Source organism: Melanerpes formicivorus, unplaced genomic scaffold (assembly GCF_026170545.1).
Source record: "Melanerpes formicivorus ecotype bairdi unplaced genomic scaffold, bMelFor1.0.p_v2 SCAF_2, whole genome shotgun sequence".
Taxonomy (NCBI): Eukaryota; Metazoa; Chordata; class Aves; order Piciformes; family Picidae; genus Melanerpes; species Melanerpes formicivorus.
This window is the reverse complement of record NW_027142354.1, coordinates 48658554-48685459: the sequence shown is the minus strand read 5'-3', so window position 1 is coordinate 48685459 and position 26906 is coordinate 48658554. Positions and strand designations below refer to the sequence as shown.

The 26906-nt window shown below is 43.6% G+C and overlaps 2 protein-coding genes across 2 annotated transcripts in view; both read right to left on the bottom strand.

The window, feature by feature from the left end:
- The window catches only part of KDM3B (lysine demethylase 3B), a 48958-nt gene extending 35348 nt beyond the window's left edge, over positions 1–13610 (bottom strand). The window contains exon 1 of the mRNA XM_068159350.1: positions 13309–13610. Within this exon, the coding sequence (XP_068015451.1) occupies positions 13309–13479 (171 nt within the window). The 5' untranslated portion in view covers positions 13480–13610. The remainder of the gene's footprint in view (positions 1–13308) is intronic.
- Positions 13611–15830: 2220 nt separating this feature from the next.
- Positions 15831–26699, bottom strand: LOC137451655 (C-terminal-binding protein 2). Its single transcript, XM_068159337.1, has 9 exons — positions 26549–26699; positions 25788–25942; positions 25530–25674; positions 22959–23165; positions 22158–22372; positions 21292–21422; positions 20985–21112; positions 20332–20452; positions 15831–19238 (listed from the first exon to the last, which is right to left on the bottom strand). The coding sequence occupies exons 1-9, from the start codon at positions 26595–26597 to the stop codon at positions 19067–19069; spliced, it is 1323 nt and encodes a 440-aa protein (XP_068015438.1). The 5' UTR covers positions 26598–26699; the 3' UTR covers positions 15831–19066.
- Between the last annotated feature and the right edge of the window lie 207 nt (positions 26700–26906).

Sequence of the window (26906 nt, the reverse complement as noted above, 5' to 3'; positions counted from 1 at the left end):
TTCAGCCAAGAAACTCTGTTTGTGAAACCCACTCTAAGTTAGAAGTTTTGTGGTGTGTTGTATGTTGTTAAACTCTGAAGCAAATGTAAATCTTTTGGACAACATGATCCAGAAATACCCGCTCCGTAGATTTTTCATCCCCTTGTTTACAAGCGTGACAATACAAACCACAGCGCAATTCTCAGTCAGTATTCCGAGGTATCACCCTCTCCTTTCCTAGCACAAAGGACAAATGTTAAAGCCATATGAAATTACATGGCAAGAATACTAAGAACAGGAACGTGGGTTACACTTCTCATTCCACATCCTAACAACCAGGGCTATCATGTTACACACAGCTGCGATGGAACCCCCTTCATCTACACAACTTCCACACAGATTTGCACACTTTACATTCAAGATTCAGATTTATTTCATGCTTGTGTAATCAACATAAGCGATGGAGTCCTGCCAAACTTTGACTTACAGCCACTAAAAAGTGTGTTGCTAATTCTAAGTCAATACCCCAGAGAGTATTTTCCTACACACAGATTGCAGGGCAGCTGTTCCAGATCCCTGCAGCACCACACATGCTATTGTCAGTACTGTCTCCAGCAGATCACACAGCAACGAAGTGGATGAAAGCCTCCATATAAACAGCTATATTCTCAGTTTCTGTTTCCAGGAGAAATCACTTTGTGCACAAGAAACAGAAACTGATTTGCACAGCACATGAAGTATTTGTGTGTGTACCACTTAATATTATTACAGAAATAATAACAGCATATTCATGAACCTAATGCCCAATATGCTTAGATTCTATGAGCAAAACACTAAGGGAATGCTGAAAGGGATGCCTAAAGCAAGGAAAGGAAAGAAGAGGCAGACTTCAACTGAATAAATATATTTCCCCTTGCTATTTAAACAGAAATATTCTACCTTTGTTGAAAGATCCAGAAGCCTCAAGCAAAGCAGCTGCATTATTAACTGAGAACATCACGAGTTTTTTCTAACCTTAAAATGAAAACCATGTAGTTTTGAGTCAAGAAGGAAACATCCCTATGCTAAATTCCTGGCTACATCAGAATAAATTACCTCAAAATATGCTGGTGTCCCCTACAATTCACAGGTAACATCTACCAACAGCATCTGCTACCCTCCTAGTTCTGCCCTCAGTTTGACAAGCCATTGGTAAGCACAGCGATGCAGCTGTGTTAACACCAATGCTTTTGAACAGCAGTACTGACCACAGCAACTAGATATGCAATTAGTGCAAGTATGTCTGTGCCAGAAAAAAAACACACAAAAATGCACCTGCAGAATTTCCTAAATCCTCCTGTGGGGAAAAGCACCTTCCCTAAGCTGTACCTAATAGCAAACAATAAAGATTTGTATGTTTTGGTGGCTCGGTTTTGGTTTGGTGTGTGTTTCGTGAGAGGAGATTGTGTGGTTTGGGTGTTTGTTTTTTTTTTGGGGTGGGGGTTGGGGTTTTCTTCTGTTTTGTTTGGTTAGTTTTTGGTTGGGTTGTGTTTGTTTTGGTGTGTCTAGGGCTGGTTGGTTGGGTTTGGGTGGGGTTTTTTGTTTGGGTTTCATTTGGTGTTTTTTATCTACCAAACCAGGGTCTTTTTCACACAAAAATCAGAAAGGGGATATGATGCACCTGTAATTCTCCTCTCCTCCCCCTCTTATTTTTGCCTCTCCCAATGAGAGCTGTCACTCTGCTTAGCAGGTACACAAGGAGCCTGAAGCATGTATTCCAAACACATTCTTGTCCACTTACTGCCCTGATATCCAGGTCTCAATAGACCCCAGAGAACTACAGGCTGGTTCAAATGCAGTTTCCCCTAAAGTTTTCCAATATCAGTTCCACTATAAAAGCAGCAACAATAAGAAGTCCTTAGTGTAGGTAAGGCAGATACAGTGGTCTTTTTAATCACATGACACCAGCTCTAAACAGGATTTTTAACAGAAAAAAATCCTGCAGTTCATTGCATTAAAATCTGCAAAGGTGTAATGTAGATGCCATCTGAGTAAAAGAATTTTTCATTTTCAGGGGCTTAGAAGGCAGAAGATGGCAAAAAAAAATCCAAGTTCAAAAATATCCCTTAAAATGGTCTTAAATTTTACCTAGTTTTGAAAGGAAGGATGGTCCCTCAGTTGTTAGAGAGTAGCCAGAGACCCAGGTTCAACTCCCTGCTTTATCAGAGGCTTCCTGCATGACCTTGGTCAAGCCAGTTAGTCTCATTGGCTGAGTTTCCCCATCTGTAAATTGGAATAATAGTATTTGTGCCCAGAAAGAAGGCACTGCTAGGAATTTGTTGCAGACTACCAAGCAAAACTGGCTAACAAGTTGGCCGATGACCTCTTACTCATGATGTAGAAAAAACTCCATTGTCAACACGTGGGAGAGGAGAGAAGGGAAAGTAGATACTGAGAGTCCAAACTGGAGGACATGTCTGAAATCTCATGCAGATAGTGCCATCATTAGCTTTAAAAATAAAATAAGCTACAGTACTTCTCTATCAGTTTTTTGATGCAAAGTATTACTTTGGAATTCATTATGGGAGATAAAGATGACATAAACACCTACTCTTAGAAAAAGCTTTTAGCTTCTAATCTGAAAGACATACCCACACACTAGGTGTTTCACTGGAGCTAATTCTTAAAACCAGGAAAGTTAGGAAAAACAATAAGCAGATTCCTCTTCTGAAATAATTTGTCCTGAGCCAGACAAAAAACAGATTTCATGATATAATAAAGAAATCACAATTATTACAACAATTATGCTTAAACTCTGATGTTATGACACTATATATGTAGTGAGGACTCTGAATATATTACTAACATTAGAAATTATACATAGCCTATTTCCTTGGCACTTTCCTATAATACAGAGTGATAACAATCGACACTGCTTTTGACAGGATCTAGGGCAGAAATAGTACTAGAACATCAAGAGCTAGAAAAGTTGTAGCCACATAAGCCATTACCTGATGGGGTAGAGAGCTGCTAATCAGTGGCCATAAATAATTATCCTAAGTGCTTCTGCTCTGTGATGGAAGGGAAGCACTGGTGTTACACAAGCCAACACTCCATGTGCAGTCACCTACCACAGCAGCTAGTATCTAGTAAAGACCAATATATTTATGAATCAATGGGTTCCAGCTGACAGACTGCCTTAGTATACTTCAGACTTCTACAAAACCTTTTCTTTCAACAACTTCAACAGTTAAAGAACTCTTCCAGTATCTCTTTATGTGGCTCAAAAAGGTATTTAGATGGGTTGGGTTAAGTAGGCAGGAAAGAACGATAAAGCACCAAAACAAGCAGAATCCAGCAGCGCCCCTTTTCTTTCACGATTATAGCATTTCCAGCTTTAGCATCACTATCAACCCTGACACTGGCCACACATACAGAGGACAACATCAAGTAATAGGAATGTCAGAGCTTAAAGTCAGTGCCAGAAACTCCACACAAACCACACCACGCAAGGGAAGCAGCCTCATCTTTGGAAAGGTCACCCTTCATGCTGTACCAGTCATTTTAGAGCACATTTCAACTGCCACACTCCTGCTGTAACAAAAACCAGCACCACTTAGAGCCCTGTACAGCTAGCCTGTCAGTGCCTCTGTGACACCTTAATTATCACAAGGTGAATGGGAGAGCAACCAAGGCTGGCATCAGTCTCTGCTACCTCATCCTTTTAACCAGACACCACTCAAAACTGATGTACGATTTTGTTTACAACACAAGGTGAAGTATAAACAGATTTATGTTGAGCCTTGGACTCCAAAGATTCCACTTCATATAGACCAAAAGCAAAAGGTAGACTGAGGGTGGCCTTACCACTTCTGCCTCATCCCTGGGAGATCTGACCACCATGCAAACCCAACCATTACTCAAGTCAAAGCAGTTGTGCAAAATTTAAAGTCTTTCAGCAGTACAGTGCTTTAATCCCAAGATACACAGCAAGCAACAAATGTGGGCATTTATAATTCTGTATGCAGAGTATCTTAAAGATGTTACTTTCAAACAGCAGTTTGAGAAAATGCTGGGTGTTCTCTGCAGCCAGTTTGTATAGTTAAGGCATGTCAGAAATGCAGATGGGTAAAACCCCTTAAAAAAAAAGATGAAATCACACTCGAGCAGCTTGCTGTTCCTGGAGGAGTCAGGACACTCCCTCACCACTGACTCAGGGATCAGAGGAGACTCAGGGGTGACCTTATCACTCTCTACAACTACCTGAAGGGAGGTTGTAGACAGGCGGATGATGGTCTCTTCTCCCAGGCACCCAGTACCAGAACAAGAGGACACAGTCTCAGGCTGTGCCAGGGGAGGTTCAGGTTGGATATTAGGAAGAAGTTCTATACAGAGAGAGTGATTGCCCATTGGAATGTGCTGCCCAGGGAAGTAGTGGAGTCGCTGTCATTGGAGGTGCTCAGGAGGAGACTTGATGGGGTGTTTGGTGCCATGGATTAGCTGTTTGGGTGGGTTGGATTGGTTGATGGGTTGGACGCGATGATCTTGAAGGTCTCTTCCAACCTGGTTTGGTTTATTCTAAATAAAGGTTTATTATTGTACTGTCTCAGGCAGTGACATTAATGATTTTTGTCAATGAGCCAAAACCTTACGAGTGTTTTATGTCATTAAATAAGCAGTATGAGGCATATTTTATATCTCACTGTCACTATACAGTGCACTGCTTCCCCTTGAACATGTAACCTAGCTGACTTCATGGTGCCTCCATTTTGGGAAAGGAGGACACAAATAATTGTTAACTTCTTGCAACCATCCTCCATGTGGTTTGCTTAAGGATTCAGTGAAGCCTCATGCTCAAGAGATGAAAGGCAATTAGGTGTTTAAAAAGTAGCTACCTAATGTTCTGACTTAATCATTATGTCAGACCAAACTCTTCCATTGAAGTTTTCATTGAAAAGATTTTTCTTGAGACCAAGAGCAGGAACAGAAGTACTGGACTGTCATCTCTCCACTCTATCCAGTGGGGCACAACTGTCAACCAGCTGAACACTTCCAGATTACAAACTGACTGCCAGTTTTGGTTTGCACCAAAAAAGGAAATGCCTGTGCCAGGTGTATTGGTAACAAGTGATATTCCGGTCAACTATGGGATCTAACAGTAATTTTGTAGCCCTGTGGCTGCACGGTCAGCATAGGCCTGTCACACCAACTGAATCCAAAGCTATGCGTATCAGACACAGCACCACTTTGTGAGCCATGTCTCAAGCCAGGTATCCCTTGCACTCTGAAATGAATCCAGTGTATTTGACACCAAGCAGATCCAAATATGTTAATCACTATGATTTGCTTTTTAAGAGGAACTTTATTTCAGAAATGTTTGCATTCCTACAGAAACTTCCTGCCTCAGAGACCTCCTTGCTGTGCAGCCAGAGACAGACTGCCTTTTGAAGCAGCCACCAGCTCCTTTTGTACACTAAGGACTCATTCACCACTCCTCAGGCCTGCCCTTAAAATGGGACACTTTTTTTTTCCTTAATTTATATTAAAATTAACATTTCTGAATTTTCTCTGCTACTAGTAACTTGAAATCCTTGAGCTATTGGAAAGTGAGTTTCACAGAATAAATTTGTTTCGAAAACACGCATATTTTTGTCAATTACAGTGCTTTTTGTCTTCTTCTAAAATGCATATTTAGCAGCTGTTTGCCTGCATCCCAACCAAAGTACCTTCAGTGAAACAAAAGCATGACAATCTCCTTTGACTACTGTTTCTTTCTGAAGCTATTTGGACTGGAGAGGTAGTATCTTGTGTTTCAGAAAACAAATCACCTAGAAATCCAAGCAGACTGTTCATAAACCCAAGTACTCTACAACCCAGTTATCAGCAGCAAAAGGATGAGGCCCTCCAGTCCACAACTCTGAAGGAAAAGCGACACCTCAGATTGCAGGTTTCATACCAAGACTTTTTAAACAATTCACACCCTGTGTGATTGGGAAGTGGCAAAACAATTACTTGCATTTAAAAATAAGAAAGACAGCAAGCTTGATAATTATTAATCTGTTAAGACAATACCAGTCTTAACTTGGAGCATAATGCCACATTCCCATCAATCTGAGAATAAGAAACCAAAGCTATTTTTCTTAAGTAGAAAATTAACCTGCTCTTTTAAAAAATGCCTAAGAAACCCAGCCTCTCTCCAGAATCATGCACCTCAATGTAATTCAGCATACTAAGCAACTCTAACAAATTAAACTCTTACAGTTATTCACATTAAATGAACAAGGTGGACATAAAAAAAAACCCCATGACTTCTTGAAGGAAATTCAAAAATATGTCATAAGGGGTGCTAAGAATGCAAAAACTGCAAAGAAAACCTGACTACACAAGAAAACCTCCCTGTCTGTGTTTTGCAAACAGATTATCATCTAGTGTGGGTGAGTTATTAAAAAGCCAAGTCCCAACACAAGTACTGGCAACAAGGCAGTCACTACTCGGAACAGTGTGATCAGTTAATGGGTGATAACAAGACTGAAGATTTTTTGCCAACTACAGATTAGCTTGCAATAAATTCAGTTTCAAAATAAAACATACCTAGGAACTGAGTAGAAAATAAATCTGACACTGATTTAAGAGCTGGATGCCTTGATGAGATAGAGCATCTAACCAAAAGGAAGTAACACAAATTATCAGATGGAGATGCCAGCAGCTGTCTAAGGAGAGAAGGAAGCAAGTACAAGTAACTGGACAATAACTACATGGAGGTAAAAACTGAGTTTTGTTTTGGCTCTCTGATCAGCAGCTAAAACTGGAAACAATAAGGCTACTTAGCGCTCTAACACTATCCAGAAAAGTTACTGTACAAGCAACTGTGTTTTAGGACCACATTAAAGAGCTATTCAACAACCACACACAAATACAATACACAAACTTTCAAGACACAAAGGCTTCTTGAAAAGACATTTCTCCAACCATTTGCTTCTGTAAGAGTACCATGTGGCTATATAGCAATATTTTCAAGTCAGCCTGGAAGTTGGCTGGAAAAAGTGGAGCTCTGTGGAAAACTCAAGCACGTGGTGGCAACAAGGAGAAGTCAAAATAGGTGCGTGAAAAGCCCTAAAAATGTAAACAATCACAAGACAGACTTTGAAGGGGGAAAAAAAAGGAATGGTCTAATTAATAATCACTGAAGCACAGAACAAGATCAGCCAAAAGAAAACAGCTACTCAGTACACAGAACTTGACCAAGGAAAATGCACACACATGCAGAAGTTTGCTTTTCTACAGGAAAAAAAATCAAATTGCCTTGTACCTTAAGAAGTTAAATCTACAAAACAGAGTTTTGGAAGTAGCTGCTAGGTTAAGACACTGGCCTACCTCTGCAATCAAAATGTTTAGGAAACAGACTGCCAACAAGAGAGATGTAAAACAGTAGTAAACCAAGACAAAAACCCCAAACAACTTTGTCATAATCACTTGCATTTCAAGCAGAAGTTGCTCCACATCCACAAGTCCATGTGTTTTCACCTCCTATGAAACACTCAGTCTTCCATCTGAAACCTGACAGAAAACAGTATGCAACTGCTAGTATTCCACAGGAATTCCTGCATCAGGCAGCGCCCTGCAGTCACACCTAGAAGCATAAACAAACAAAAGAAACCTTTCAAACTTCTAGTATCTCCACTGAAAACAGACAGTATGGATATTATTAAAATCTGACTTTCTTCAACCCTTTGAATGGCAAAATCAACTCCCAACTGCCAGCCTGTATCTCAAAAACCTTATCAGTCCTGGCACTGAACAACCTCATTACAAATGCATGGTTCAGTCTTTCTGCTGGTTGAAGTGCCACATATAAAACAGCCTCAGAGAAGGACATACTAACCAATGTGCCAAGACTGGGACCTAAATTATAAATACTAGAATCCAGCTTGCTAAATTTTACTCTATTTGCACAGTTCTGACTGAATCTACTGCTTTCTGTAGCCATAACTGAAAATGCAGCTGAATGAAGTAACAACATAGCCACCAAGGAGATTGTAAAATACATTCTTTCCCAGCTCACAGCATTTTATCTGGTAAAAACTAAGCTCTTTACATACCACGTCAACACTGTCCACTCAAGAAAATGAACTGCCAAAGGAAAAATATGCTGTCTTGACAGTGATGGAGGAAAAAAAAAATGTATCTTAAGGTCTTGCCAATGTGTAGTTTCTTTTTCTAGCATTTTTTTAACTTGTTTCTGTTGTTACACTTCAACACTATGATATTCAAAAAAGGTCAAACCAAATAATTTTGATGAGATTTCTAAATCTCTTCTGCCTGTAATTTGTGCAGAACACTCAACTTCTTCAAAGGCAAAGTCTGACCTGCAAATGCAAACACTTACAAGGAACTTCCTGCAGGCAGACTTTGCCAATACGCAGTAACTTTCCAGCTTTCACTTGCAAAAGTTGGATCTGAATGCTCCTCTTAATTTAACACACTGTAATTTTTCACGTTGCTTATACCAGTATAAATAAACCCATCAAATACAAGTAAGATGGGTTAACTCTAGTAAGAAATTCTTTGAGTATACATTTTAAGCAGTAAGCCTATTTGAGCAGCAATTTTCCAAAGTCAAACAGCCACGGTTCACTGAGTCTGAACTAGTGAACCTGCAATCTTTGGTTCTACAGCAACAAACACCACGTGGGAGGAGGAAGAGACCAACCCTCCAAAGTCTATTTACAAGTCAGTGAGCTCTACGGAGCATCCACTATGAGATGAGCAAAAACTTATTTGATAGCCCCTCACTGATGTAAACATACAGCAGGCATGCTGTGTGTGATTTTACAGTGAGAACTTCCACCGGACAGCTTAACAACTGACTCCTTCCACAGCTGCACCGAGACACTCATGTCTGACCAGCACACAACTAGATAGGGCAGAGTAAGGGTAGCAGGTGGATCTTTCACCTTGTCCAGTATACCTGTTCTTTCATTGACACAAATGAAAAATACTCAAGACTGCTGTACTAAAGGCAACATTTCTCTTAGAGGTCTACTTTCCCACTGCAGTGCTTCCATATTTCTACCTAGACCTCCCCAAACATTTTTATTTCGCAAAAGTCCAATAGGTTGGAAGTGTTTTGAAATAGCTGCAGATGTGCAGATCAGCATAGTAAGTGTTCAACAGCGTGACAATTCCTAAAATACCAGAAACACTGCATAAATGCCATGCAGGCACGGTGGACATTCAAAGGGGCATTTCCATAAGCCCCAGGAATAAGCATCTCAACTGAAACTCCTGCACGTAAATGGTAATTGCTGCCGGGTCTCAATAAACTGTAACAAATATCCTAAAATAAGCAAAAGGGGACAGAGAAAGAAAGGAACTGTAAGCATCCTGGTTAGCAGAAACATGGAAACTTGGAAGCCAGCAGGGTGAGAGAGTAGTGGACACAGAATCAGTGCTGTGCAAGGACAGCTCTGCAAAGAGTTTAACCAAATGCATGCGTGTTCACAAGCTTCTCATTCACTGGCACACAGAACCACAGAATATACCTGCTTGGAAGAGACCTCAAAGACCATCCAGTCCAACCCTCAACCCAGCACTGAAGGGTCAACACTAATACCATGTTCTTAAGCATCAAGTTCACATGCCACTTGAACACTCCCAGGGATGGTGACTCCACCACTGCCCTGGGTAGAGCATTCCAATGTTTAAGAACTCTTCCAGTGAAGAAGTATTTCCTAATATCCAGCCTCCCCTGGCATGGCTTGTAACCATTTACTCTAGTCCTGTCCATTGACATCAAGGAGAAGAGGTTGACTTCCTCCTCATCCCAACCCTCCTTCAGGAACCCTTCAGTCCCACTGCCAACCTTTATAACCTCATTGCTGAGGTCATTCATACCAGCTCCTTCCATGGCCACCACCTGATCTACTCCTTACTATTCGCTGCACAACACAGGAAGGCCAGAGATGGCACAAGACTGGGAGGGCTCATTAGCTTGAGTTTCCAACTCATAACTTAATAACCACTTCAGATCCACCAAGACCTGCCAAGTCACACTGAGTTTCCCCTCCTGCAATTACACTGACAAAGAAGCCAAGACTTTTTTTTGTTTTTAATAAACCATACAAACTTATATCTACATAAATTACCAGAGGCCTTCCATCCCCCTCATACCATCCCTGTTTCTTGCATGTCAGTAGTATAAAGTGATACAGAATCCATCACATTCCTACTGAGCCCTGAGAAAAATAACCAGTAGACTCACAGAAGACATCACTCACTGTATGAATGCCAATTTTTCAGTGTGGATGTCTATCCTTCACACATGGGAAGACAGAAAGGCTGTCAGAAAGAAAAAGCAAACCCATGGCATAACATGCATTCACAGTGCTTTGTATTTGGGCCACCACCAAAGTATAAGGGAGTACGTGGAGAAAAGGTATGGCCACTAATTTTGCAGCCAGCTGTCCTCTGCTGAACTGCATTCAACAAGAAGAAGCACTGAAGATATGCCTACTGGTCTGACCAACACCCAGTCAGCAGCAACAGCCTACGTTTCTTGGGGGTGAGACGATGGCTAGACTACTGTCTGTGGCCCATTCCCCTCATACTGTCTTTCAAAACACAAACACATGCAAGTGTCCTGACAGAAGAATGGCCTGTGAGCATGATCAGCTTTGCAGGACAGAAGGAAATTAAATTAGTGCAGCAGCATAGACAGTCACCTGGATATCCCAGACACATACAAACCCCAGCTTGTTGTGAACCTTCCCACCGTTTCCACAGCACCCTGTTTTCAGCTCTCTGCCTGAAAACTCTTTGCACATCTATTGCAGTTTGAAAGCCTCTACAAATTCCACGTTCAGTCCTAATCTGAAATTCTGTGACAGACACATATGCACAGCTGGGAAGAAGCTCACACACCCTATTGCAAGCGGACTGTACATACACATTTTCCCACATTCTTCTCTGCTGTCAAGCTGACTTCAGTAGCACCTGAAAACTAACCAAGTGCACATAAAATGAAATCAAGTCTTGTAAGGTTCTAGCATCCCTCATCTGCTACATACACTCTGCAGACGAGAGGATATTCTTTTTCAGCGTGACCTAGTTAGGAAAACTAATTGAAATACCCTGACAGTAATGGTTAACTCAAGCAGTTCTGATACTTGCAAAGTAAATTAAGCTTATTCCACAATTCAGGTAGTTCTTAAGTTTCACCTATATGCAGAGATATCCCTTACACATGGTATAATATAGACTAACAGGTGTTTTTCTTAAGCTGTACTTGTGAGACCTAATTTACTATCCCTAAAGCAGGGGGACAGACCCCAACACAACCCTTTTCCTACCATGTATCAAAAGAAGCAAAAAAAAAACCCTACTCAAAACACCTTGCACCCCAGGCTTCCTATCTACCACTCTATCTGTACACCTTGCCTATGCATTGCAAGTCATCTCACACACTTCTGCTTTCCACAGGAATATGACACATGGAGCTCCTCTACCATTACCATATAATGTGCCTTTTTACAATACTGGGGTGGTACTGAGCTAAAGCCTGACAGGTCTTTTATGATTCTGTCCCAATAGAGACTTTGAGGGAAAGGGCAAAATCCGCTTCTAGTTAGAAGAGGCAAAGCTGTTTTCTAACAGCATAATTTTTCCTCGGGGCCTCTTCTAGATGCGAGATCTGACCACTGTGTAAATTTTTTGTGGACCAAGCAGCACATTTTATCAGAGAAGGAATATTTAAGAGCTACTATCTAAAACCAAATTTATAGAGGGGAAAAAAAACCAACAAACAAAACAAAACCAAACACTTTTCAGAGGCTTTACTCCACCAGAAAAAGTAATAGCATCCTAAATTTCCAGCTTTAAAAACACCCACAAAAAACCCAACCCAACCCCCAAAAGTTATTTCAGTTGCTTTCTGAAACACTTTAACTTTACACTTTTTGTCTAGTCTTAGTTTTCTTCCTTGGAGAGGTTTTGGTATTCAACTGCAGTTTTGTTTTTCTAAAAGCCCAACATGAGACTAAGCAAAAGACTCCCTACAGGACACCACAAGAAAGCAGACTTAAGTAATCCAAAAGGTAGAACATTTTCTTCTAGCCTGTTTCAGACTCATTTCACATTTTCACTTTACTTTAGATGAGGATTTCCTAAACTGCAGTTTACTGCTTGCTGCCAACTTATCACTCCTTCTGACAGAATGAGTTTAAGATGACTTATTTTTCTGACAGTACACTGTTATGATTGCCACAGTAGTGTTTGTTATACATGGAAGATTACATGACACCACTAAATATTATACATTAAAGAACTTGAAGAGTCGGCCTTGAGTCTTTGACATGGTTCACATTTAAGACTGCTTGTGCAAATCTGGAGAATATAATGTTTAGAGATAGCTGCAACTGTGCTAAGTCAAAGGTTACTGATGAAAGGAACCAGGGCGAGAGCTGAAGTGCTAAAGGAAGGCAACGAATTCAACACACCAAAAAGAAAACTCCTGTTCTTCCCATGATTATGAAGCCCTGAATCCGCTTTATATTTTGTTAGGCTAATCTAACAGGTATCCCATGGTTGGACAGCAACGGCCAAACAACAAACAAGTGACTCCCTTTTATTGCACAGAGATTCACCAAGAAAAAAAAGTAACCAAACCACTTCAGCAATCTTTCCACCAAATCAGGCACACCAAAAATTCATTACATCACACTCACACTCGGGATGGGCGATTCTACAGGTCAAGAGTACTGATAACACACACGTCGAGCGCAACAAAATCCAGGGAAAATGAAACCAGTAATCCTCGTTCAAAATTACTCCTTCAAGCAAAAGGCATCATTTAGGCTGATCAAGAGCACTTAACACCTCGGGGCAAAAAAACCCCACCAAAACCATCACTCGGAAGTTATACAGAGACACATCAACGTCGGAAAGCAGGCACGTCCCAAACGCGTGTTTCACACGTCTGTTAATTCTAACCACCGCACCCGAGGCTGCTGGACCCTCTCCGCCTCGAAGAGATCTAAGCCCCAGCAGCCCGCAGGGCCGCTCCGCCACCGCGCTCGCCACAGGCCGAACCCGCCACTCCTTAGCCCGGGGCGCACCCCGGCAAGCCCAGCGGGGACCGGCAGACAACGCGTCCCGGGATGGCCGCGGTTCGCCAACACCGCGATGTCGCGACCCCGGCCCCGCCGCCTCGCCCCACCGCAGCCCTGCCCGACAGCGGCCCGCGCCGGCAGCGGGAGGCCGCGGCCCGTGCGGGCGGCCCGACCCTCGGTGTCCCCGTCCGCGGCTCCCCGTCGCCACAGCCCACCCTCCACTTCTCCGCCGCCAGGGCCTCACCGCCAGGTCCTGGGGCACGGCTCCGCTCATGGCCCGCACTGTTCCGCTCCTCCAGGCCCGGGAGGGAAGCGCAGGCCCTGGCTCCGGCCCCACCGCCTCGCCTTCGCTAGGCCCTGCCGCCAGCAGCAGCAGGAGCCGCTTCCCCACGGGGGAGGCCGCCGCGTCCGCCATCCCCGACGGGCAGGAGCCTCCACCGGCGAGAGCCCACCAGCCGCCGTCGACGCCCCGAAACACCGAGCAAGAGACTGCCCCGCGCTGGGCCTCCGAGCACCGCCCGCCCCAGTCCCGGCATGCACAGCGCTCAAGCAATTTCCACCCCCCGGATCCCCCTCCTTCCTCTGCCCCACAATGCCCTACGCTACCCCGCCCCGCTCGCTCCGGCTGGCAGCGGGCAGCCGGAAGAGTGGCGCAGCGGAGCGTCCCCCGAGAGCGACGGTGGGGGAGCCGGTCAGCAAGGAGGAGGCGGAACAGAAAGCTTTCCCACGGCAGACCCTCTCACTTGCGCCAAGTTCGGAAACGTTTACAGAAATTAGAGCGAGTTACCTCCTAAATTGCGAGGTACACACAAAATCCAGGACAGAGCAGTTTGAGATGCAGGATCCGAGTTGTGGTTTGCTTGACTGACATGAGCTGTCGGTCCCAGGACAGCAGCAGCACCTGCCGGTCCACCTGTTTAGCTTTCCAGTGATTTTGAAATGGCATATTTTTGGGGTGTGGTTATCGTATTAAATCACTACCTTAATAGGATGTAGCTGTCAGGACTAGCTGATACACTTGAACGGTTCCATATAGAATTGTGCAATGCCATAGACACATTCAACAGACTTGGGACTCCATAATCCCACACTTGGAGAAATTGCATGCAACAGCTCTTTTTGCTTATGCTGTAAAGACACGGGAGCACTGGTAGAAACTGGAAGGAGGAGCAGATGCTGTCCTCCATACCACAACATGGACATTCCTGTGGAGCTAAGTTTTCTTATGTAGGTGCCGCTTCCTCACCCTCGAGTCACATTTGACACTGAATTCGCAGCAGGAAAGGCAAGTTGCTTGCTTTTGCTTTCATTTATGCAAAATGATTGTGCCAGTAGATAACCACAATTGATCTTTGTTACTTCCTGATTAAAGAGATGCAATTTACTTACTGGGAAATGGGTGAGGCAATGCCCAAATATCAGTTTGTACAGTATGCCTGTCTTCAGAAGTGTATTTTATCCAATTACCTCTACTCTTTGTGGTCTGATTTTAGTCCTGAACAGGTTATAAAACAGATTATTCCATCAAGAAATGGTTTAAAAGACTTCTTTTTCTTTTTAAGCAAAGTCTGTCTTTGGTATTTTCAACAATTGCATAGAACTTAAGAACAAAGATAAGTGGCATCCAAACACCAGTCTATCCTCCTGTGCTTGCTGTATAGGATGGGTTAGATTTGGTGTATTACATTACTAACTCCCCCACTCTCCTTCCTTCAAACCAAACCAAAACAAAACCAATACCAAACCAGGAGCCAGAAGCTACATGAAACATTGCTGAAGGGCAGAAAAGCCAATATGGTCCAAGTGATAGCCATGATAAAACCAAGATCAGTACCACATTCTTTGAAGACCAGGCTTTGCCTTCCTTTCTTAAGTTTCTTTACTGAAAACAGTAAGATCAGCTATGCATTAGTACAACATTGTAAAAGCTCACAAATGGTCCTACGTCCCCTTCCCATTCCACCAGCTCCAAGACTAAAACTGCCATGGTAAAGCAGACCAGAATTTCCCATACCCCATCTGAGCACGGTGCTGGATCTTCCAAAAGCACAGAGCACAGGCTAGATGAATAGTGACATGATCCTCTAGGTGCAAGAAGGCATTTCTTAACTGTCATTGGTGACCAACACAAGGGAGATAGGCCATAGAACACAAATTAACTTCTATTTATGAAAACCTAACCTCTTTTCTATGTTAATTCTGTTGCAATAACTTTTATTGTATGTTAGAAAAATCAGTGTCGTCAGCCCATTCTGTGTGTTAACTTCAAACACTATTTTACTGCTAACAAGTGAAGACAGCTGCTGCTTAGACATGCATTTTAACCACACAATTGAAAGGCCACAAAACCCAGTTACCACAGTTTCAACTTGTGAGGCGTCACATAAGTAATCACCAGGCTACACCCAAAGCTCTCCCTTAACCACTGAAGATGGCTTCTTTTCCAGTCTGCCACTTTCACAGCTGTGATTCACAGGCAATGCCCCAGCATCCAGTCATTTGCCAGAGTGGCTGATCCAGGCAGTGACTGTGGAAGGTCCCACTTTCCCTCATTTGAGAAAAGTGTGGCTGATGCAGACTCTTGCCTCCACAGGTTTTCAACCCTCTCCTTCAACACTCTATCTAAGGCCACCCCTTCCATAGACAGCAGCCATGTTCTTTGGAGAACTTTATTAAAATATATCCAAGAAGTAATCAAACATTTTCTAATGAGTCAGGAGAGAACTGAAGTGAGAAAAACATCTGTACAGAGGACAGTGCTGTAAGTTTTTGTTTACATGCTTTATTTCAATGTTTCACAGTTTAGTCATTGTCTACAAAAATATATTTCTGAAACTCTGAGTCCTCTATAAAAAAGCTGGTCAGCAGCAGTGACCCTGACAAACAGAATGTACCTTGGGACAGTGTGAGCACCTCCTGTAAGCAGATTAGTGCAGTGAGGGCACTTCCACCTCACCCTGGGAGACTTCTGTTCTTTGGGATTAAAGCTCTGCGCTAGTTCTGAAGGAAGGCATTAAAACCAAAATTAAAACAAAATAAGTCCTTCCTTTCACTTCTGTGTACTGCACTAAGCTTGGGAGGGAGAGCTGCAAGTCGGTGTATCACGCAGGAGAGTGCTAACAAAGGACTTGGCACTTGGGATGGAGAAGACCGAAGGGGACTTTAGTACTGGTAAGTTTTGCTTTGAGCTATCTGCTCAGAACAGCCTTTGTCTGGTGATCAATAGGTTCAGTCTATAAACAGAGGTACAAATGGCATACAAGCAGAGTAATCCTATAAACACAAAGAGAGTCCTTCCTTGAGGTCATAAGAGTTCTGTTCATTTTTACCTCCACATTTCCTGAGGTGGCTTTAATCAAGGGCAAAATTGCCTTCATGTCCAATCACAAGCCTACACGGTGTTGGATAGAATAGAGCCACTATCAGTGCTGTCAGCTTCAACTCCTTAGTACCCAACTCTTAAAACACCAATTATTTAATTCCTACACTTACTAATCACCAGTGTATCTAGGCACCAAAACCAAGAACTGAGAAACTCAAGAGTCCCCCAAATGAGATCTTTCCACTGTTCCTCTGCTCAGTTATTTTACTGGTCTATGGAGATACTTGCAGTTTGAAAAGAAAAAGGAAAAAAAAATAAAATAAATTGCTGCCTCTTTAAAAAAATAAATCTATCTTGCACTGTGCTCTAGAAGAGATAAGGTCAATGTACTCTGATCCTCTGTATTCACAAAGCTTATAACTAGAAACCCTTTACCACAAAATAATCTCAGACCTGAACCTCTATGCAGAGCAGGAATTTTCATCAGCAAATAAGGAAAGAGTAGTTATGACAGACTGCTTCCCTAATGTGGTAACAGCCAGGATGAGCTCTCACTCCCTGAAAACTTTTCCCCATCTGCCTGTCAGAAAAACAGCTTTCTGAGCTAGTAGCTTGCAAAATTTAGATTTCCTAGAGATTAGAGAACTCAGGAAAGTGCTGCTGGTTATTTTAGGTACAGCTGCAATCAAAGTGCTTCTCAGCTTGAGGCTTTTGTTCAGGAAAAGTTCTCCTGTAGATTGTGCCTACCACCTGTCCCAGTCTGATCTGCTAAACCTGAGCAGCTAAGGAGGTATATGAATTATAAGTAGAATCAGCATCATCCATGAAAACACAGAAGCTAAGAACCTTCACCGAGACAAATACCTTACCAAAAAAAGACACTCAGCACTAGAGAACTAATATCATCTCACTAATGCTAAACAGTTAAAGTGTAAAATCTGTAAGAGAACACCTGAAGTTTACTTCTTGCCTATTTTCCTTTCTTGAATTGCTGGGGGGATGGGGGTGGGGGGACATGAAGGAGAAAGAAATCACTTCACTGCATCAGTAGTAAGCCAGTAGGAAGGCAGTACTAGAGAAAATTTTAAACCCAGGAAAAAATCTAAAAATTTAGTGACTCTGGAATATTTCCTCAGCTTCCCACACTGTAAACAGCCTAAACCAAGGTTTTTGTCTACACCTCAAGGTGCTTCCAGCCTGTTCTCAGCTGTTCAACTTCCAGTCACAGACACACAACAGAGGGAAGAATCAAGGGAGGCAGACAAACCCACACACAGGGTATGCCTCTCATATAGCACCTACTTTAATATAGCCACACAACATGAACAAATCGATCAGGAACTGTTACATCTTGTGCACGGAAAGACTGCAACTGAAGTGTAGTAAGATTAAACTAAAGGAAGATTTGGAATTAAAGAAAATGTTCTCCTGTGGAACCCATTTCACTTATGACTCCATACCCCTCAAAGAAGTGATTCATACTCCATCATTGGGGAAATGGAGAAAGACTTGAGAGCAACAACCTTGCCGCGGCTTTGAGTGACAAGCCAGAAGCATTCTTTCTCCTTTAGTATCATAAAGCTTATTCATGTGAAAAAAAAGCCTTGCCCTGCCCACTATGGGAGATGCAGCATGTTAGCAGGGCTAAAGTAGTCATTTGGTCAACTGTTAAAAGCTGCTTTCTCCATCAGCACAGAGACAAGTGGTATGGTACCTGTAATTGATGCAGTTATGCCAAAACCAGTAATAAAAATCCATAGCGTAAAACTCCTATTTCAAACGTGATCAATACCTTGTGAATAAACACTGCCATCATCCTGCAAGGTATGTGTGTGAGCAACTAGCAACTGAAGCTGTGAGTTATTGCTACCTGCTGTCTCCCAGTGCAAGTTTTTCCCCATTTCTCCATTCTCTTGCCTTCTCTGAGTTACATGGACTCCAGGCTGAACTCTTATGCAGCCTCACAAAAATAACAGCCACCAGAACACACTGAATGACATTTTAGTGCCTTCTGAATTACTGACAAGGGTGGCATTGAGACTGTTACCTTTAACTTCAGGCCTAGAACTGAACAAACAAAACTTTGCTTTGTCAAGGACTAGCAATGCCTGCACTCTGTCTGTTCTCAGTGGAAACCTTGAGCGAAACGAGCCAACTAAGACACATTGCTAAGCCTAGGCTGTATCCTACCAAGGGCATAAAGGCAACAGTCACAACTTCTCCAATATTTTTCTGTTATTCCCCATGGCTACACTTAAAAGAGAGGTTCAGCCAAATTAAGTTTAAGCTGTAAGTCACATATGAAGTGTGCATTGAAGTCTGGCCTTAGGAACTCCAAGGGCCATCCCTGATCAGGCAGCTCCGCTGCTCTTTTCCAGTGCACAAGACAGTTCCCTGCCACAGACACCTGGGGCAGAAACACGGGAAAACTCATTTGTTAAACCAAGTATTTCCAAGGGGAGGCAAGGTCGCTGCTGCCCTGCCCCAGAGAAGGAGAAAGAGTCGACAGATTAAAACTAAAGGGTTACAAAAGAAAGGCAAGAGCTAAAGTTTGCCGGTCATGAAATGCATTCTCCCATCCTGAAGGAATGGGAAACAGTCTCTGTAGGGTGTTAAAGCAGGTCCTAGGAGATATCCTCCTACTTTTTTTCTGCTGCCAGAGGAGAAGAGAAAGATGCTGCTATTGGTCAGCAGGAATCTCTCTGTCTGCATCCAGTTTGCTTGTCTCTCCTGGGGAAGGGGTACGTGGTGCAGAGTGAGAAACAGGAGGGATCCCATGAGCTACAATCCCCTCCACTACTGGTGGTTCTGGTAGCCCAGGGGTGGCTACTCCCACTACTCCTGGAGGAAACCTAAAACCAACAGAAATATAGAAATTACAAGCTTGTCCAACAGTTATGCAAGGCAAAAGGAGCTGTTCTCTGAGGCACCTGCTAAATACAAACCCCTCTTTCTAACAGAAATGCTCCAAGACAGAAGACAGGGAAAGTGTCCAGAACCGAAGAGTAGCAGTTCTATAACAGTACCAAAGGAGATCAGTTCTCACACAGTCTTAGGTCACATACTAAGTATGTGGAACACAGGCAGAAGTTTATGTCCAGTGGAAAATAGCGTGAGGCACTGTATGAAGATACCTTGAAGGGCTGGAAGTTCCCTCCCCATCAGCAGGAGTGCAAGTTGCCAGCTATCCTTCACTGGGCTCCAGGACAGAAAAAGTAAGGAGCTGAATTAATTTAACATCAAGACGTAAGATGAAAAACAGGAGAGGGATACTCATGAACTGCTAATGAGCTACTCTTCCATTACTTCCATCCTGCCTCTGTGTGCCTTCTCCATAAATATCTCTACACCTCCATAGATCTCTCAGAGAAGGGAAGAGAATGTATTTCCTACTTTGCAGATGGGAGAAAAACAGAAAGGAAGCAACCTCCCCACAATGATTTGGCAGGTCTCCAACAGACAAATAATCTGAAACAGATCCTATTTAGGCCACTGCCCAAAGCCCTTGGACAATGTCTCTTTGCTGGAATTAGGTGATGATAAGGTCCCTTCCAACTATGATTCTCATAGTCCACATTTGGGCTACAGGTAAGAACTGTGCTTTCTTTATACTGCCCTAACAACAGGCACAACTTTTAAGATCCAGACCTCTCTTCAGGCACCCAGTAGACTTTCTTATATTAAGGTATTTCTTGAGAAGGTCTTGCAAGGACTTGGACAGTATGTAGCTGGAATTAAATATGACCGAGTAAATGTTAATTCCTAGTACAATTTTAGAAGTGTTGCTGTTAAGTTTCTGGAAAGAGCTCATATACAGATTATATAGGAACAGAAACATACTTGCTTGCAAGCACAAGCAATTCTCAGACTCAAAGAGGGGTGTCAACCTTCTCCAGTAGGAATATAAGCTTGGAAGCCGTAACTTGGATAACCTACATATCTCACCTGTAAGCTGCAGCTCCATTGAGTTCTGGGTGGACAGTTGCAGGATCAATACTGGACCACTGAGCTGCTAACAGCAAGTACTCCTTATTAACACAGTTCCTCAAAGCATCAGGTATGTGACCTGCAAGAGCACCAAGAATGACAAAAGCCAGGACACAAGCAGGAGGGGCTTTCTCCCTCAAGCATTTATAAACAAAAGGAGAGAAGAAACACACAACATTTTTTCTATCAACCTCCACAGGGTAACACCAGGCAGGGCATAACTGAGCAACTGGTCTTTGGAGAAGACAAGAAACTGATCCCTCCTTCCAACTTGTGTGATCTTGCAGAAATTATTTTCTACAAACTGCAACTGCCAGGCCTCACCTTCCTCAAGGGACAATATGTAATACTCCAGAAAAAAGGTGTACAGTGTAACTGCCAAAGGAATTATTGGAAAGAATTTGATGCAAGCATTCCCCAAGAGGGAAAGTGCCACTCCAGCAATAAGTTACAAGATTCTCAAAAAGCAAAGAGGCAACTATTCAACTTACACTCCAGTTCCAGAAACCAGTTACTGAGTCCACGGAACAATCAGCATCATCCTTGCAGTGAACTAAGAAAAGAACACTAATTTCAGCAGCAGCTATAGAGCACACAGTCCTCCTCGTTACCTGTAATAGCTCTGCGGATCTCCTTAGCTGCATCTTCTCTGGATTCAATGGAAGCCTGTTCACTATACCAGGCAGTGTGAGGGGTGCAGATCACATTGGGTGCATCTTTTAAGGGTCCCTGAGCAAAGCTGTGGGGGGAAGGGGAAAGAAAGAAAAAAACAAAACCAAAAACACAACATGTGTTTTCTCTCCTGAAGTGATAACCTCCTCTGTGTAACTCAAATAGCCAAAGGAGAAAGAACTAAAAAAGAATCATCCAGTGTAGGCAAGTGACAGGATAGCAGCAGGCATGCAGGTGCAGTGTTACCTGAAAGGCTCAGACTCATGCACATCCAATGCTGTTCCTCTGATTCTCCCCTCTTTCAAGGCTTGTGCTAAGGCTTTCTCATCTACCAGTCCTCCCCGGGCTGTGTTCACTAAGAAGCAGCCCTGGCGCATCTGGAAGAAGGAAAATATTAAGCAGGTTGAGAATGAGACTTTTCATGAAAGCTAAGTGAATCTTGGGAATTCTACTGGAAATGAGCAGGAGCCTGCAATAATTAGATAAGGCCTGGATGAACTAGGAGTGCTCTCACTGCAAAGCTAGCCACAGGGGAAATGCCTGCAAGCAATGCTTGAGAAATTTGCTTTAAAAATGAACAAACAAAATCACAAGACAATAAGGGCAAAAGTGGAACTCTAAAGTTCTGCACTCCATAGCCATCCTACTACATTAAAAAAGAAAGAGGACATGAATCAGTTATCCAGCTATACAAAATTGGACTACAACATCCAGAGAGCCCGAGACTGACTTTGCAGTGGGCCTGGGCACAGAGGCTTTGGCAGAGCTGCATAAAGACCCTTACGCAGTCTCAGCCACACCACATCTGGCTCTAGCCAGCAGAGTGAATTATGCATTTTAAAGAGAATTAGAAATTACTGAATCACCTAAAACACTCTTTATAAATGAAATTACTTGACAAAAAGAGCCAGTCTTATTCTTCTCTCAACATGAAATTGTATACAGCACAAAGGACAGGCACCCGGATCCACACGCTCCAGCCTCCAGAGGCAGCAGGAGACACACGACAGAGGCAGCAGGATTCACACACTCTCAGCCTCTGTGAAAGCAGCAGTTTCTGTTTGCATTCATTTCCACAGTGCTCTGTGGGGGAAATCAAGTTCCTGCTGCACCTGTTTAATAGTGAAGTCATTGATGAGGTGATGGTTATGTTCATTCAGGCTGCAGTGCAATGTGATGCAATCGCTGTGCATTAGTAGATCCTGCAGGGTTCCTACTCGTTGTAAACCCAAGGATCGCTCCACTCCATCCGGCAGATAGGGGTCATAGAAAATCACGTTGAAGCCAAAGGACTTGGCTCGCAAAGCCACTGCCTGTCCAACTCGGCCTTCACAAAAGAAAACCCACAATCATCAAGGAAAGGTAAAACAAACTTTAAAGACAAGATATTGAGGTAGACTGGGAGCCTACGCTGGAGTTTACTTCTATGGCCCAAGGTACTGCAGCCTTGGAAACCCCTAGGACTGCCGTAGGGATCCAGAGGTTACTCAGCGCTGATCCCGTATGGCTAATTCTAGTCTTTCCCCATGCAATAGCCATAGTTTAGCCCAGAGGAAGCTCTGCTTTTCAAACTAAATCTGAACCCTGAGTCAGAGGCAGTAATAATCTGACTACACGAACTTGGGAGAAGGAATTGGTAGCTTTCAGGTGGCTTTGTTACTGATACAGGAAACAGTCACTGACATGAGCTGTCTGAATGTTCTGATTCTTCTAGCCATTTGAACATGAAAGAAGTCCCCAATCCCCTGGCATACAGCCAGCTCTTGGAGATCTCCACCATCACAGAACAGGGCACTAGCATTCCTTACGAGTCAGTATGTTTCACAATGAGCAGCTGTAAAATTACAACTTTTTTCAATCTGTAACTCTTAGGTTCCCAGAAACTTTCCATTGTCACAATTCCCACCACTTACCTAGTCCAATGATGCCCAAAGTCTCCCCACGGATACGCACGGCGCCTCCAGCCACCTCTCGAATCTGCTCTACACTGGCAGCTCGGTTCCCTTCCCGCATGGCCTGATGCAGCCAAGTAACACGGCGATAGAGGTTCAAGATGTGGCAGAGGGTGGAGTCAGCAGTCTCCTCTACTGAGGAGGAGGGGATGTTGCAAACTGCAATGCCTACAAAGCCATAGAGGTCATATGAGATTTTTAGCATCACAAGGCTAAACCAACATAGAGCTCTTCAGGCTGAAGTGCTGAAAGGCAATTCAATACTCCAGAACTCCTCCTGCCAAGAAACACAGGATTCATTTCAGAAGCTCATTCTACAGCAACACAGATGTGACCAGCCAGCATTTTTAACCTTTCCTTCCTTGCAAATATCCATTTGATTGACATGCTCACCAAAAGAAACAAAAAATAAACCAAAAAAAGAACCCCAAAACAACAGACTGAAATGAGAAAACTGGGTCATACAAGCGATGCAAGAAGCTGACTGTTTTAGATCTGCATCCTAAAAGATGCACTTGTTCCAGAGATACTCCTGACAGATTAACTGGCAGACTGCAGAAGAATTAAGGCAGATGGTGGAGCTCTTTCATGCCTCACAGTCCAGATGCTCACTGCAAGCATCATCTTCCCCAGGAGCAACAATAAGTAACTAACTCATTTAACACAGAGAAAAGCCACAGGAGCCCTTCTAAATCCATTTGAAGTTACACTTAACAACACATCACACTCCCACTCTAGAATAACACACAGCCACATGGGACCATAAACCCCATGGCTAGAATAATCAGGTAAATTACCAATGCAAACAGAGTTAAAGTCCTGGAAGCACAATTACTGTCAAGAACGGGAAAGATGGAATACTGTAGCAAGATCTACTCGTTCCTGAACAGTCTGGGGTTGGTGGTTTTTTTTCTCAAAGGGGGTGGGAAGAGGGGCAGGCTGGCAACATATCACTTCATTGCTGCTATCCTTCATTCGACAATCCAGCCAAGAAGTAAAAATAACTAGATGAAAAAAGGGCCCCTAGGCACCTGCCAAACCAAGGAAAAAATCTTTCTCCTCAGAACTATCTAAAAACTACTAATAAAATCTAGGCAACAGTTGAAGGCACATAAAATTCAGCATCGAGAAGCCCATGACAAAGGAGATATTCAACTAAACTAAGACCAGAGAGAGGACTTGGAGAGCAATGGCCACACAATCTCAGATATCTGACTCCCTTTGTCTATCAAATCCTTTGCAATTGTACTATAATGTTACACAGATGACTCAGAGGACAGACAGAGAGGCAATATGAAAACCTAACTTTTTTATCTCACTGGTTACCACCTCATTCAACTTCAGACAAGCCACATGCACTACTATGCCTAAATGTACAAAAACACAAACACACAACAGCTCTTAGACCCGATTTGAAGATTCAGAACACATAAGGAATAGTATCTTACCTCAGAATGAATTAAAGGACCTGGCTAAGCATGAAAATAATCATTATCTGTCCATGAAAAAGCAAATCTGGCCATGCTTAAGAGTCATTGCACAAACACTTCAAAGCAAAAGTGGCAAGCAGCAATATGATGCTGAATAAACTGATCCTTTTCTCCCCAGGAGGGGAAAAGGGACAGCTCTGAATCTGAATTAATCAAAGATATGGATGGTGACTTTAAGTAGAGTAGATTAAGTTCCAAGCTCAGCCCAAAAATGTAATGGCTGCATGAGAGCCAAAGTCCTTGCCAGGAACTCCTGAGACTATTCAGTTGAATCACTCAGATGAGAAAGCTCTTTAGACACAGTTCAAGCACTAGACAAATATACAATCTCCACTGATTGTATTCATCTCTTGCTACAGATCTGTAGACTGAATGTCTACTTCCATTTTATATATAAATACCTGCATGAGATTTAAGCTTGATCTGATATGCATTACATTAAGAAAGGTTTCAAATCACTAACACAAACTCAGAAATGAAGGAGCAGGGTGCTTAGATGATCTGCCTCACCTAGGAGGCTATAAGGTCCAGAAGTCTCACTGCCCTATGTTTAACAAAAAGACAAACAGATTTTTGTCACCTCAGATTCCTCATATGCCTAGGGCTCTAAGGGAATCAAAAATAAAGTGGTGAATCAGAACCAACCTGTATACTTAAGAAAAACCCAAACCAAAAACACACACATCAAACAAAAACCCAGGAAGACTCACTTATTAAGCATTTACAGTGAATTTATCCTGCACTTGCATTTGCAGGCTGCTTTCAGATGTCACTTGCTCAATTCTTTCCCCACAAACAACACTGAAAGACCCTCAGACACCATATTTGGGTTTCTGAATCCCAAACAATGACATCTACACCAACACTAAAGCAAAGCAATCCAAGAATCTTTCTTGCAAGCCACCTACCAGCTCTGATACTGGCCATTCAGTCAGAGACCTGATACTAAAGAGCTCCAAATCTTTCTAAACAAAAGCTGTTAAATGCACTCAGCTATACAAAACACAAAAACACATACAAAGCCCTAATGGTGTCATCATACCTAATTCTGCTGCAGATTTGATGTCAACATTGTCATAGCCACTGCCAATACGCACAATGACCCTGAGGGCTTTGAATTTCTCCAGATCCTGACGAGAAAGGGTAATGGTGTGATACATCAGAGCTCCTACTGCCTCATTCAGCACCTACAACAAAAACCAGTCTGTATCAGTCTCAAACCAGTCTGTATCAGTCTCAGCTTTGGTTACTCTAAGAGGCAGAGCTCTATGTCTGAATACTTGCACACTTTCTTGCCCACCTTTTCATGGATTTCCTGAGTTGACTGGGCGTCACAAAATGCCACTGTAGCAACATCCTTCAAGATGGGCATCTCCACAGTGCAATCTCGTCCATCCAGGAGTGCAACCAGTGGCCGTGCTGGCATTGGGCCATTCACAATAGGAGGCCGTATGCCTATTAAGAAATTCATCAGGAGTGATTACATGAAAGAGCAGAATTCTGGAACCCTCATTTGCTAGTCCAATAACTCACTAGGTTCTGCTAAGAATTATGCTGTGTTATTTAGGATGGGATTAGTCAACGCAAAAGAAATAAATGCAGAACACACAAATAAACACAAGTAACTGAAGCTAGAAACAAGCAAAACAAAACAAAACAACCCTTTACCTAAAGCACTATACAAAGAAAAAATAAAACGTTTTCTCCACAACGAGGTGGTCTACTCGCAAGCATGTCATCGTACTCTAGGCTCCTGAAGACACCTATAAAGCCACTTCTGGCCTCGTCCCCATTAACCCGCCCACCTCCCACCTCAGCATGCCAAGGTTCTAAGTCTATTTCCTCCTTAAACGAGCAGAGAGCTTGTCGTCCGTGGGGCCTGTGACAGTCACGGTAGCCGCCGCTTTCCAGGAGGACGTAGCGGGAAGGGTGAGTGGAAGCCCACCTGCAGGCAGCGGGACCCAGACAAGCCGCCGGCAGGTGCGCGGTCCCCGCCACTCGGGCCTCCGGCCGCTGCCGGGCGTGGCCCCACGCGGCGCCGGGGTGCCCACCCCGCCTCACCTTCGCAGATCCGGTCCAGCCGCTGCCGCTTCACTTTGTGCCGGTCCATGGGCCGCGCCGGGCCGCGCCTGCCCCTCAGAGCTGCGGAGGGACACTCCGTCACTCGCCACCGCCGCCTGCCGCCTCCCGCCGCCCGCGCAGACGCGCCCGCCGCCGGGAGGAAGCGGAAGGGCCGGGCCGTGGCCCCGCGGTGAGCGGCGCAGCCGCCACAGAGGCGCCGCAGCTCGGGCCGCCGCCCGCTTCCGTTTCCGTCCGCGCCGCTGCCGCTCCGAACCGCCCCACAAGCCTCTGGGGGGAGGCGGCGAGTGGGGTCCCGCGGGTAAGGCCGGACGCGGCGGAGCAAAGACGAGCGGGTATT

Excerpts from the sequence above, each read along its gene's own strand:
- LOC137451655 (XM_068159337.1), bottom strand. The coding sequence starts at position 26,597 with ATGGACCGGCACAAAGTGAAGCGGCAGCGGCTGGACCGGATCTGCGAA. Across the intron at positions 25,943-26,548 it reads GCTGGACCGGATCTGCGAAG|GCATACGGCCTCCTATTGTG; the intron begins GTGAGGCGGGGT and ends ATTTCTTAATAG. Across the intron at positions 25,675-25,787 it reads CTCAGGAAATCCATGAAAAG|GTGCTGAATGAGGCAGTAGG; the intron begins GTGGGCAAGAAA and ends TTTTTGTTGTAG.